This window comes from Oreochromis aureus, linkage group 4 (genome assembly GCF_013358895.1).
Source record: "Oreochromis aureus strain Israel breed Guangdong linkage group 4, ZZ_aureus, whole genome shotgun sequence".
NCBI classification, from domain to species: Eukaryota; Metazoa; Chordata; class Actinopteri; order Cichliformes; family Cichlidae; genus Oreochromis; species Oreochromis aureus.
In genome coordinates this window covers 5,755,843-5,768,936 of record NC_052945.1, presented here as the reverse complement: position 1 = coordinate 5,768,936, position 13,094 = coordinate 5,755,843, and the positions used below count along the sequence as shown (strand labels likewise).

Genomic DNA, 13,094 nt, shown 5'->3' with positions numbered 1-13,094 from the left:
TTGAGAGCTTCGCTTTTACACTCAGCTCTCTCTTCACCCGTATCTCATTGTATTATTTTTATTTACTTTCTATTATTGCGATCCTAGGTTATGTTAAAAGAATAGACTGAAAAATACAGACCAGGAAAAGAATCTAAAACCTAAAAATACCATATAAATTATCTGACTGAGAGGGATCTCTTGTGACCCGAGCCCATGTGTCACGAGTGCTATGCATTTAGTTTGTCCTTAATAATGAGCTGAAGCCGAGCAGCTATGGAAGACATAAACAGCCAAAATCATAAATATTCTACAAAATTCTACAAAATAAATTGCTTCTGTATTCATGTAACCGTCATTGGAAAAGTAGTAAAAGTTTGGGGAAAATAAAAAGATGGAACAATGCAAAACATAAATAAATAATTAATCAATAACATTTTGATAAATAAAGATAATTAGGTGAATTAATAAGAAAGGAAAAATACTTGAGAAGCAAGTTGAGGCAGAAATATAAACTTTGTAACATTTTATGACCTGATTCATGTTTCTATGATATTTTTATGTTATTTTGATCTTCTTTTGGTTGCAGTTCACATCACAATCATTGAATTAGATTCTCTGTAAACAGTCTATGAATGATCCACTGATTATTAAACAACTGCCTCTTTGTTGCTTTCTGCTGTGACTAAATTTATTCTGTACCCACATCATGCTTTTAGCTTTATTACAGCCACCCTTCAGTCCCGAAGAGTGTTTGAGACAAAGAACAGATTTTAGATTTACTATAAAGACAAACTGACGTTGCGCAGCGCAGTGTATCAAAGAAAGTCAGTGACATGAGGATTATGTTGTGGTAACTACTTCATCCAGAACACCCTGTGACAGAGAGCTGTTCTGCCCCCAGCAAATACCATTTCTGCCACCCACCCCCTCTGCCCTGTATCGGTTACACATAACGCATAAACTGGCTCCGGACCAACTATATGAACTCTGTCTGCACCACTGCCAGCCGATGAGCAAGCTCTTTGTTATCCTCGTAAGCATAAGATTGCAGCGCCACATTTCTGCCATAACTCTGACAAATGCAGGGCATCGACACCTAAAACACTCCCGCCACTTTTAGCTGCTGTATAATCGTTTTATCTTCATGGGATATCCAATTTACTCAGACAAATGTGCAGCAAATGGACATGCAGCAAGTGCTACTGTTGAATGTATTCCTCCATTAAAAAGACAAAGTAGTCTAACCTATAAGCAATTTAGAATCGACAACTGCCCTACAGTAACCCCACTAACTGCATGTGTTTAGATTGTGGGAGGATGTCAGAGTACCTGGAGAGATCCCATCCAGACACAGGGAGAACATGCCAACTCCACGCAGAAAGGCTGCGCAAGCAAAATATGTGAAAAGATATTTTAAAATCATTTGGTGAAAAATAAATATTGTTATAGCTAATTTCATTATCTGCACATTTACTCTGCTGGTTCTTCCTGCTCTTGTGCAATCGCTCTGTCTTCGCCTCCTTTGCACTGACAATCATACACAAACACTTTATATTCAGCTATACATAACAATATAATGTGGTGATAATTATTATAAGAGCACGCTGGGAATCCATATTTGATATGAGTATAGCACACTGCTTGGTTATGTGAAATCATCATCATGAATATGGGTAAAACAGAAACTACACTCACTTTATAATATACATGTCCACTCCTACCTGTTTATTTCTCTCTCTCTCTCTCTCTCTTTGCTGTCTTCATCCTGCTCTCTCCCTTTCTCGCCCTCACTGTCATCCTCTCTTTGTCTTTGTGCTGTAACCCAGAAGTTAAATGTAACAGGGAAACACAACTTACAAACTAATAAAAGGCATAAACTGCTACATTTCGATTTCTAACAATATTCAGACTGAAAGCAGGGTGCTACTGAACATTCACTTGCTCTCACCTGGATCAGGATCTGTACTGTAAACAAACAACAGAACAGGAATAGAAATGTTTTAACAAACTCAAATAATAAAGTACATCAGCTCATTTGCTGGTAACTCACGGTATACCAGCAGACTAGTGGCTCAGAAAGCTAAAATTAGCTAATAATCTCTAATGATTTAGGCTACAACGCCTCTGAGTGAGCGCACTGTAACATCATGACATCAACAATACTGCACAGTTTCATTCTCTCCTGACTCCAGTAGACAAGTTGGCAAAATATAACATTAGAAGAATGTCAGTGTCAGAAAATAATACTAAAATACATTATCATTACTACTATTACTATAATATTATACTAATATATATAGTAAAGGGGAAGGTCTAGGTCTGGGGTCTATACTAGACCCCAGACCTGCCCCTTTCCTGATGAGTGCCCTTTACTTGAGGCATTTTTAATTATTTTTTTTTGTAATTCGTGTGTGCATGTGGAGTCCTGCCTGTGCCCCTCAACAATATAATTTAACTGTTAATCATAATTTTGCTAAATAAAAGGACCTGGCTTGCATCAGTCACATGACTACCATTAACCAATGCTCACCCTTGACAGCAGAGTGCGCTGGTTACGAGCCGGAAACAAACTCAGAAAGAGCACGTGCATTTTTTGCCACCTGAGCGGTGCTGAGCTGTAGGGGAAACACAGGCTGATGCAAAGGAAACCAGTAAGTAGGGTGGACAGCCTATACACTATAGTCTGTAGGACACGGGAGTATTAGGTTATTATGTACACATTGGTAAGTTCTGTTGTGGCAACTGTCGAATTGAAACAAATGAGCCTGCTGTGTGTGCAACAAACATTACCTGTCCTTTTATTAACTCTACAAGTAGTGCTGGTCATAGCTGCTAGCTGACTGGGTAAGGGTGTCATGGGTCAGTAGCTCTGTCCACTGTTTTAGTGAACATATCTAGTTTTAAAGTAAGTTACAGGGCTTTCCCTGCATTTCTGGAGGGCTTATATTTCCCTAAAAACGATCTAACATGCATATCCACATAATTATGGATTTATATTTTATATTATTTTATATTTATATATTTATTTTTTTATTCTCATTACTTTATTATTATAGCACTAGGAATAAATAATAAGAGAAGGATTCTGAATCAGCACCATGATGAAAACTTGGCCATAGTACTGTGTATACAGTATTCTGGAGAAGGTATAAAATGTCACTGTGTGTGTATGTCCCTCACCAGATGGATAAAAAAGGGCACAGGTAACAATAACACATGTACCAGTTGTTGCATTGCAGAGATATTCAAGTATAAAAACTATAATAAACACAATTGCAATGTTTTGGTTCTATAACATTTTTCTATCATTACTTTATCGTGGACTAGGTGCAAGAGTTGTTAAGTGTGGACAATTAAATAATAGATTAATGCAATAGCAAATTATGCCTAGTTCTCAGATGGACAGCAAGTAGAGAGTGATAGATGAGACGAGGAGATGGAAGGAGGAAGAGAGGCGAAGACTGAGTCACAGGCAGAGCCTAGTTTATTTCCCACAGTTTTTTTAAATTCTTGCCTTATGATTTCAAGCGCTGTCACCAATCTTTGCATTTTATTATCTCATAGCACTTGTTTAATCAGCTACCATCTCTCCTATGGACTTTTTAACATCTACAGTCTCAAAGCAGTAGAGCCCTGCCTTCCAGCACTATCAGCAGCAGGAGCAGCAGCAACCCCTCAACAGCAACATTGTACCCCATCAGGTAAAACATAGGCTAAAATAGTCATCGTTTGTTATATATGGTGCATCCTTTCAGTTCATCCTCTGTACAGAATACTTTGTTGTGATTGGCTGATTGCTTAATATGTAACGTGTAAAAAGTACTGGGCCACCCCTGTTTGCCCATGAAAACCCATGCCACGAAACTCCCAGCACACAGTTTTTGTGCTGATGTTAATGCCAGTACCACGCTCTGATTCGGTGAACTCTCTAAAGCAACTCTTCCTTTCACAAATGCTTGTAAAAAACAAACTGCATGGCTAGTTGCTTGATTTTATACACCTGTGTCAATGGGATTGAATTCAGACAGCTGTAGTCGAATACTGTTTCCACATAATTTAAGACAAGATATTGTAATATTATACACATGACAGTGTACATATTGACTGGAAAGCACTCTGGGTTAAATGAGCTGTACAAATAAAAGTGATTTGGCAGAAAATGAGGAGAAGCAGAATTTAGTGTTTAAGTTATTTTCAGGAAATTATCTGGTTAAAGGAAATTCTAGGTCGATTCATTGCAGTCATTCTACATTCATTCTTCCTGTGACCAAAACATGTAAGTAACTTTCATCTGTGTTTGGTTAAAGAACCAGAGAGGGTGGTTATAATTTAAATCATTTTGCAGCTGGTGGAATATTTTTCATGTGAGATGCACAGAAAATGCTTTGAGGCATCTGGAAACATTTTACTTTTTTTCTGTTTATTTACTGAGGAAAACGGATGCTTCGTGGGTAGCTGTGAGTCGAGTATAATCATGCAAAAGCTTAACATATAAAACTATGTTCACATGTCACTGCACTTCTTGGATTTCATGTCTCCCTCTTTGTGTCCTTTCAGCAGTATCTTTTTATATCTTGGCTCTGTTTTCTTGATGTGTGGCCATGAGTTTAGCACTCTGCAGTCTGTCAGACCTGAGTGACGCGAGATTCCTTAAAGAGGAACCCCATGTCTCTCTGATCCCCGGCTACCTGTCCTGCACAAAGGCCTGTCAAAAGAGGTCCATTGATCGGAGGGCAAATAGCCCTGTTCTGCCCATACAGTGGTGCATAATCCCTCATATATTCAGGCCACTCATCCATTCCATCGTCGTCCTCCTCATCTTCATCATCATCTCCTTCCTTTTCCCAGAGCGATGTGGAGACATGCTGGTACACCCTGGTGTCCTCGCACTCCATCTCTCTGTGGTAAAAGTAGCTGAAGTTGGACACAATGACAGGCACAGGCAAAGAGATGGTGAGCACGCCAGCAATGGCACACATGGAGCCCACCAGCTTTCCCCCAACCGTGCCCGGGCACATGTCCCCGTACCCGACTGTAGTCATGGACACAACTGCCCACCAGAAGGCCTCAGGGATGCTTTTGAAGTTTGTTCCAGGACTGTCCACCTCAGCGAAGTAGACAGCGCTAGAAAAGAGTATGACGCCAATGAAGAGGAAGAAGATGAGCAGGGCGAGCTCTCTCAGGCTGGCCTTCAGCGTCTGGCCCAGGATCTGGAGGCCCTTGGAGTGACGAGAGAGCTTGAAGATCCTGAAGACTCTCACTAGCCTGATGACTCTGATGAGAGCCAGAGACACGGAGGGCTGCGTACCTTTGTCCTTTGCTAGCTCCGTGCCCACTGTGACAAAATAAGGCAGGATGGCGAAGAAGTCTATGATGTTCATGATGTCTTTAAAAAAGTGCACCTTGTTGGGAGCGCTAATGAAGCGCATGATGAGTTCAAATGAGAACCAGCAGATGCAGATTGTCTCTACTATGAAGAATGGGTCCTGGAAGGCAGTGAATCCAGGTGGGACCAAGATGGTCTTGTTTGATATGTTGGGGTGAGGAGTGATGGAGTATTGCTGCAAGATAAATAAGGAAGTAGAAGAGATTAAACTCAAACATTAGATTAAAAGAAAAATCAAAGGATATAACCTGCACTGCCCAAAAGATTCAACTTATTTTCACACACTCGTTGGTTTGGAAAAAGAAACAGGAGAATAGAGAGGGAGGAAAGGTAGGGCAGTAGTAAACAGCTCCATGGAGATATGTTTGCATGAATGTAAACAGAGAGAAATCAAGAAGGACAGAGTAAACAGGAGGAAGAAAGTGAGAAGTAGTGATTATTATCAAAGTTTGTCCTCAGCACATTTGAAGTATGTCACCAGGATCTTGTGAGATCTCTGATACGGTGCTAACTTCTCTCTCCTCTCCATTTTCGCTCCCTTAGTTTTAATGTTTTTTTTTCTCTCACAGACTTTTATATAAACCAGTTTCTCTATATTTAAACATAAAACACATCAAGTTCACGTGACTCAGGATTGTATTACAGCCACCTGACACTTCATTTAACCAGCTGCTTTTTCTTCTGGGAACAAGGTGCAAATTTGGAATAACTGGACGTTAGTGTCTTTTAACAACTTATTTAAAGTTACTCTAAGCATTTGATGTCCTTGCAGTACATACCGTGCTCAACTCTATTTCCTATTTCCTGTTGATTAGATACACCTGGCTGAAAATGTTGCTGTCTGGTATAATAAGCCTGCAGTAAATCCTGCTTCCGTCAAGGTCAAAATGTTCAGGGTTGGTTTTGATTCAGCTCTACTTTGTTTGGTTATCCCCTAAAATAACCATTCAGCTCAACCAGCATCTCCCTAATTCCACATCAACCCAAACCGAACACTGCAGCCTTCACGAAGGGAGGATTTACTGCAGCCTGCTCGTCTTAAATTACATTAACTTTAGCTAGGTCGACCTAATAAACTGGAAACAGCATATGTTTCTTGTGTCCTCGTGTTTGCTGCTTTATATATACTCTGAACTGCCAGTGACATTTGCAAAGTAAATTCTAAACAGACACTGCTCATATTAAGGTGAAATATACTAATGGTGAAGTTCACCCAAATCTTTGTTATGATTCTTGTAATCCAGGCTTTCAGACTTTGTTTGATGTCTGGTTTGATATAACTTGTTGATGGAGAGAGTCCACAGTTAAATGGATATTTAACCACCTCCCACCCCCACCCCCAAGCAGGTCGAATGATGTTAGTGGCCATCACTTAGTTCCAGGCTGAAATGTCACATAAAACCAATAACATGCATGGATCGAGATATTTTTGTTTGTAAGATTTTCCATCTGGTGAGTGACTGATAACGTGGAGATGGCTGTGCATGTATATTTATGTTGGCTTACATTGTATCTGAGAGTGTTGCAGGTTGTGATCACATTAGTATGGAAGACCAAATCTGCTGGTCAGTTAAGTAGCAGAGGAGGTTTTTAATCAGTTTCAGCTGCTTTGGTGGTAATGAAATGAACAACAGGTGCACTAGAGGGGCAACAATGAGAGAACCCCCAAAACAGGAAGGGTTTCGGGGTTGTGGTGGAGGCTACCGACAGCTTTTCCACCTCTAATCTTTTCTGTTTTGTTTTTTTTGTTTTGTTTTTTTCACTAGTTTTGCATTTGGCTGTCTCCCAGAACAGTCTCAAGATCGTGGAGGAGATTCCAAGAGACATGCAGTTACTTTTGGAGAGCTGGACAGGGCAAAAGAAGGTTCATAACCCATCAGTGGGACCAGTGTCTGCTCCTTTGTGCAAGGACACAACAGGAGGAATGCTGCCAGAGCCCTACAAAATAATCTCCAACAGGCCACTGGTATAAATGTCTCTGACCAAACAATCAGAAACAGACTTTGTGAGGATGGCCTGAGGGCCTGACATCTTCAAATGGGCCCTGTGCTCATTCCCCACCAGTGGAGCCTGATTAGCATTTGCCATAGAATACCAGACATAACAGATGCACCACTGGAGCTCTGGATACAATCTGGGTCTGCAAACAGAATGGCTGAAAATATAAGAAACAAGATGTTACAATGGACCAGTCAAAGTCCAGATGTCAACCTAATTAAAAATCCTGTGGCGAGACCTTCAAAGAGCTGTGCATAAATAAATTCTTACGACCCGCAATGAAGTGAAGGAACTCTGTAAAGAAAAGTGGGCCCATATTCCTTCACAACTTTCATGGAATATTCATTTATTTTTCTATTTGTTAATTGTTTTGGCAGTTTTTGTCCTCCATACATCAACATATCTATCTCTGTTTACTGGAGTAGCGAGGGAGTGGTGGTGGTGTTTTGGGAGCATGCACGTCTGCTACCTGAACCTCCACAATCCATCTCGTCTCCAGGCTGCTGGAGCACATGCGAGACAAATTTAATTTTGCCGTAGTCATCAGAAAAACCGATCTGTCTCCATCTTTTCCATGCCGTTTTCAGTGTGTAGCCTATGAGTCACTGTGTTTATTAATACGGGCTTTGGTTTATGTGTTGATGGGCTCTTTGGGGTGTCCTTCCTCTATATATAGCACCTTTAGATCTCCAAGGAGTAACCTGAGACAAGCTCATCTCCTTTCCTGCTTTTCATGCTTGCTTCTCTTCATCTAAGTCCTTCCACTCTCTCTTGCTTCTTCCTACTTTTAAGCATCCGCTTCATCTAAATTAATCAACTAATAAGTAAAACTTCCAATCTGCTTTATCGCCTCTCTTTTTTCCTACATATTTTTCCACTGGTGGCTTAACTGCTCTCCTCATCTCGTACTTCTTTCCTCTCAGTCTAACTGGATCAGATTAAATGGCAACTCCAAAATAATTTCAGCAGAAAGTCTCCTTTACTTTCTGTCTTTCCTCAGCCTTTGCTTTCCTCTCCATTTTTCACTCAGTGTTGCTTCAGGAGATAAAAACATTTTCACCTTGTGCTGCAAAGTGACATCTGTCGGCACTTCTTGTGCTTATTTGTTCACCTCATCACTTTCCTGCAGTGTTATGCTGTGTTCTCTAAGCACCCTGTCATCATCCTACTCCCTCACTCATGCGGTTATTGCAACTGACATAACTTCCATGTGCAGCCCTGTGAATACCGGTTTTGTAGATATCAGCATCCTCACCTCCCTCCGCTCCTTTTCATTTCTGAACTCAGGCAGGGTCTCCAGGCAGAAGATGAGAATGGAGATCACAATGACCATGACACTGATGATGGCGATGATCCGGGCTCCGCCGGATGATTCCGGATACTCAAACAGCTTCCAGATTTGCTGCTGCCACTTTTTTTCAGGTAGAGGTCTCTCCTCCTCTTTGGCGAAGCCTTCATCCTCTTTGAAGCGGTCAATGATCTCCTCTCCGAGCTCGTAGAACCGCAGCTCCTCCAGGAACATGTCCAGGGGGATGTTGGCGGGCCTCCGCAGCCTCCCACCTGACTGATAGAAGTAGAGGATGGCGTCAAAGCAGATGCGGTTTCTATCCAAGAAGACTTCATTCCTCAGAGGGTCGAAGTAGCGAATTCGACGCTGGGGGTCACCCAACAGGGAGTCTGGGAACTGAGCGAGGGTGCGCAGTTGGGTCTCATAACGCATCCCTGACACGTTGATGGCCAGACGCTCCGTCAGAGCCCACTGACACCGCCGGCGGTTCTCCCTTCTGGGATGGGCCCTTGGCTCCTTGCTGCTCTCTTTCTCCAACTTGTTCTGCTTGTTTTTGGCCTGCTTATCTTCATCGCTGACCTCCTCAGCTTTCTGTTTATCTTTTGTCTCGCCTCCACCTCGATCTGTACCTCCCCCCTTATGATTGTCCATGTCTCAGCCTGGAATAGTTCCAAGTTTTTTTGTTTGTATTATTTTTTCTTTGTTCTGCAAGACGAAAAATCAAAGTTACCCTTTTCACATCATACTTCCAACAACCAGTTACAACACTGTGTATAAAAGGTGTATAACAAATAAATTCTGAGTAAAAATCTGTATTTCAGCATTTATGAGTTGATTCTTTTAGCAAATCTATTCAATTTTTACATATTTTTCTACTGTTACACTTTATTGTACCACACCAGAAAATGTTACACCTGTACACCCTTCCCTGAACTGACTTAATGGATTACATTTATATAGCGCTTTTCGAGACCCTCAAAGCGCTTTACAATTCCTCTATTCATTCACTCTCACATTCACACACTGGACTTTTTGGTTCAATCAAAATGGATTTTAAGGTGATTTTCTCCATCTCCATAGACCATCAGAGAAACTGCTGTCAGCTCCACTTGTCTTAAAACATGCTATACAGTGTCTTTGTTTAGATTTGATTTCATACTGCATGCACAAATTCCAAGACATGCTGTTACTGTAAACCCACCTTAGTTCAGCTCCTCCTTGCACCTGCCTGCCCGGCAGCTAATGCTTCAGGCTAGTGCTTCAAACCCCAGGCGAGTGACCATAACCCTCCTGCTGTTCCTTCACCTCCATGTGCCTTCTGGGCCGACCCATCATCACACCATCCAGGCAACCCCTCCTAATTCTCCCTTGAGTCACATTTAGGAGGTGAGGGGAGGAGATAGAGGGAGTAGTGTGCTTCTTCAGGGGCTGCTGTGGTGTTAATCTGCCACCGTGGGTAAAGTTAAAATTGTTAAGCTTGTTTATAGGTCACTCACTGTCTGCGCTTGCACCCTTGCGCTGTCTCTCGCTCTCAGCATGGGGAATGCTGTTAGGCGGAAATTCAATCTTGGATTTGCTCCTTTTCCAAGAGCACACTGCCTATTCGCCCACTTTTTCTGACCCCAACAAGCCTCCTCACTCAAAAATGTCAACCTCTTACAACCCTCAGTCTGTCTTAAACATGCTGTGCATTCTTACATACACTTGTAGCCTGATCTGTACCTGAACTAGAAAGTTTAAAAAGGAGAATAAAAAATAAAATAAGGGAGCAGTGTTTGCACCGTGAACATGATTTACACTCTAGAATCATACCACAAACATTTGGTTGGTATTTATTTTTTTCCCTCTTTTGCTGTTGCATCTTAGATATAAATTAAAACTTGCAGGTTACTATGGTTTGTGCAGAATTATCCACAAATTGGATCAGAGCAGTGATAAATCTGTCATGAAATGTGACCACACCATTACTCACTTTATGTTAAATATAAAACTTGATTTCTGTGGTTATTTTAGACACATCTTAAATTATACACCAAAACATCTCTGAGTCTCTGGGTCTGTGTGCAGGAAGACTTTTCTTACTGTTGCCTTCAAATACTTCAAGTAATTTACAGCTTTTAAGTGTTTATTTTCACAAAGGGTTTGTAAAGTTTGCTCTTTGCATTCCAAATCTCCAAATCAAATTTTGATACTTTGAATAAGAGTGGCTGTTGCAGAGGACTGTAGGTCGGAATGTGTGGGAAAACCTGCTGGCTTGTTTACTGCAAGCTGCAGCTGAAGGCACTTGGAGATCCTGGTATTTTTGGCTCACTTTATTAAACTGTGTGAGATGTGCTGAATCCTTTACTGGCATAGTGAGTGGTATGGTAGCATGCAAGCTATGCTCTGTATAAAAAAAAATAGATGTAGCTTCCAGGTCTGAAAAGTGAAGCAAATGTGAAGCAGTGTGCCTTAAACTGTATTCTTTGTAATGGCCAGCAGGGGGCTGACGCCACAGGTTGCAGAAAGAAGCCCAATTTAAAACTAATTTGTGAGTTGGTGAGTTTATGACCTCAAATGTTAGTTTAACCTTTAAGTTAATAAAGCACAATGTTCCTTAAAATTGTTAGTATTATTATTATTATTATTATTATTATTATTATTATTATTATTAATAATAATAATACAACAAGCTGATGTCCAAAAATCTGAATCCCTGAAAAAAATCAGGAAGTTTAAGGATTTCCAAATTTTTATTTTTAAACACAAAATGTTTTTCCATGTAAAATGAGGAAATTAGATTAAAGTTCATTTCAGCTTCTACCTTATCCACATGTTTTAAGCCACATGCCCTTCCTGAGCCAACTTCAAAGGTTTAGTGTCTCTGATTTTTACCTCCAATCGACCCAGCACCCTTTTACACGAATATGTTGACCAGTGAGGCATGAAAATGAAGAAATGAAATAATTACGTTTAAGATTAAGTATACAAAAATGAATGCTTTTAACAAAAGGCCAGATCTCCTTGATCTTTAAGTTGAAGCAGCATTGATCTGAGCATTGGCAGAATAAATCAGCTTTCGGCCATGATTCAAAATGTTATAAAGATGGGAGATCTGCTTTATAACCGCTAGAAACATAGCATCAGCAAGTTTAGTGGGAAGCAGGTGCTTCATACTGTCAGGTAAAGACACTACAGTATTGGAGAGAGATCCCCAACAATCAGACGATCCCATTCGTGCAAGTGCTTGATAATGGGGAGTAGGAAGAACTTCCTTTCACAGAACGAAACTAATCATGTCCAGACTGGGGCGGATCTAGAGAAATTTTTTTAGAGTGGCATGAGGATGGCAAAGAAATCAAATGGGGTGGCAAAATCAAAGCCTTTTTTTCCCCCAAACACATATGCAGGTGGTTACATATGGTTAAAATGATTCAAATGCAGTAAGTATACACGTTTTTCATATAAATATAGTCTATAACTTAATTACTGTCTGTAGCCCACATAATTAAACACTTTAGTTACATAAAACAGTTCTGATGCCATGTACTGTATAGCCTGTATAATAAATAAATATGTAGCTCAATAAGTATAAAACCCAGAAAGCTACACAACATGGAGCGGTTCATTTACAAACACAAGTCTAACTTAAGTTTCACACTGTTTTTTGTTAGAAAACAATCACGTTGTTACAGCTTAAATTACACAAAATGTCAGAAATCTGCACTGTCATGAACAAAAATTTAAACCTAATTTTTCATGATTTGTTGGATTAACCCACTGAGGTCTGAAATACAACCGGACATTTTTGACTCCTTTTGAGTTTATGTTTGTATTTCACCCTCAGATTGTTTCATTTTATTTTTTTTCCCCTTGCCTTGTTTGGGATCATTCTTTTCAGCTCAACTGAATTTAGTTGTTTTTTTCACTGACATACTGCATTATTATTACTGATCTGAAATCACACAAAGAACTTAAAATCCTAGTAGTATTTTTTACTGAAAAAAACCCACAGACATGTTGAGTAAATTTTTATAACTTGAAATGCAAATATAAATTGTACATTTTGTAAACATATCCAACTATTTATCTAAAAATGCAGCCAATACACCTGCCGTTTCTTTCATTTTGTACAACCATTTAAAAATATTACTAAAACTAAAATGAGAAAACAATCAGGACAATCAATAAGATGCCCCACAAATGATGTGTGCCAGTAAAAAAAAAAGTTTTTCCACCAAAAGACAGAGGAGAACAGCACAGGGATAAACCTGCAGGCCTGACAACAGCAGGTGTATCACTCCGCTGGTTTTCTACTTAGTGACAGTGTTTACATTGCAAATGTGCCTTTGTGACATTCATTAGTGCCCTCACTGACACACAAAACAAAACGACTACACAACAGAATAACTACACAAGACAACACAACACACTAACTGTACACTCCACACTAAACGTCAC

General features: G+C 40.2%; 1 protein-coding gene across 1 annotated transcript; it reads right to left on the bottom strand.

Annotated features, from left to right (window-relative positions):
- Positions 1–3,443: 3,443 nt before the first annotated feature.
- LOC116329061 (potassium voltage-gated channel subfamily A member 1) lies at positions 3,444–10,289 on the bottom strand. Its single transcript, XM_031750994.2, has 3 exons — positions 9,856–10,289; positions 8,622–9,359; positions 3,444–5,543 (listed from the first exon to the last, which is right to left on the bottom strand). Exons 2-3 carry the CDS (start codon positions 9,303–9,305, stop codon positions 4,608–4,610), a joined length of 1,620 nt encoding a protein of 539 aa, XP_031606854.1. The 5' UTR covers positions 9,306–9,359; positions 9,856–10,289; the 3' UTR covers positions 3,444–4,607.
- Between the last annotated feature and the right edge of the window lie 2,805 nt (positions 10,290–13,094).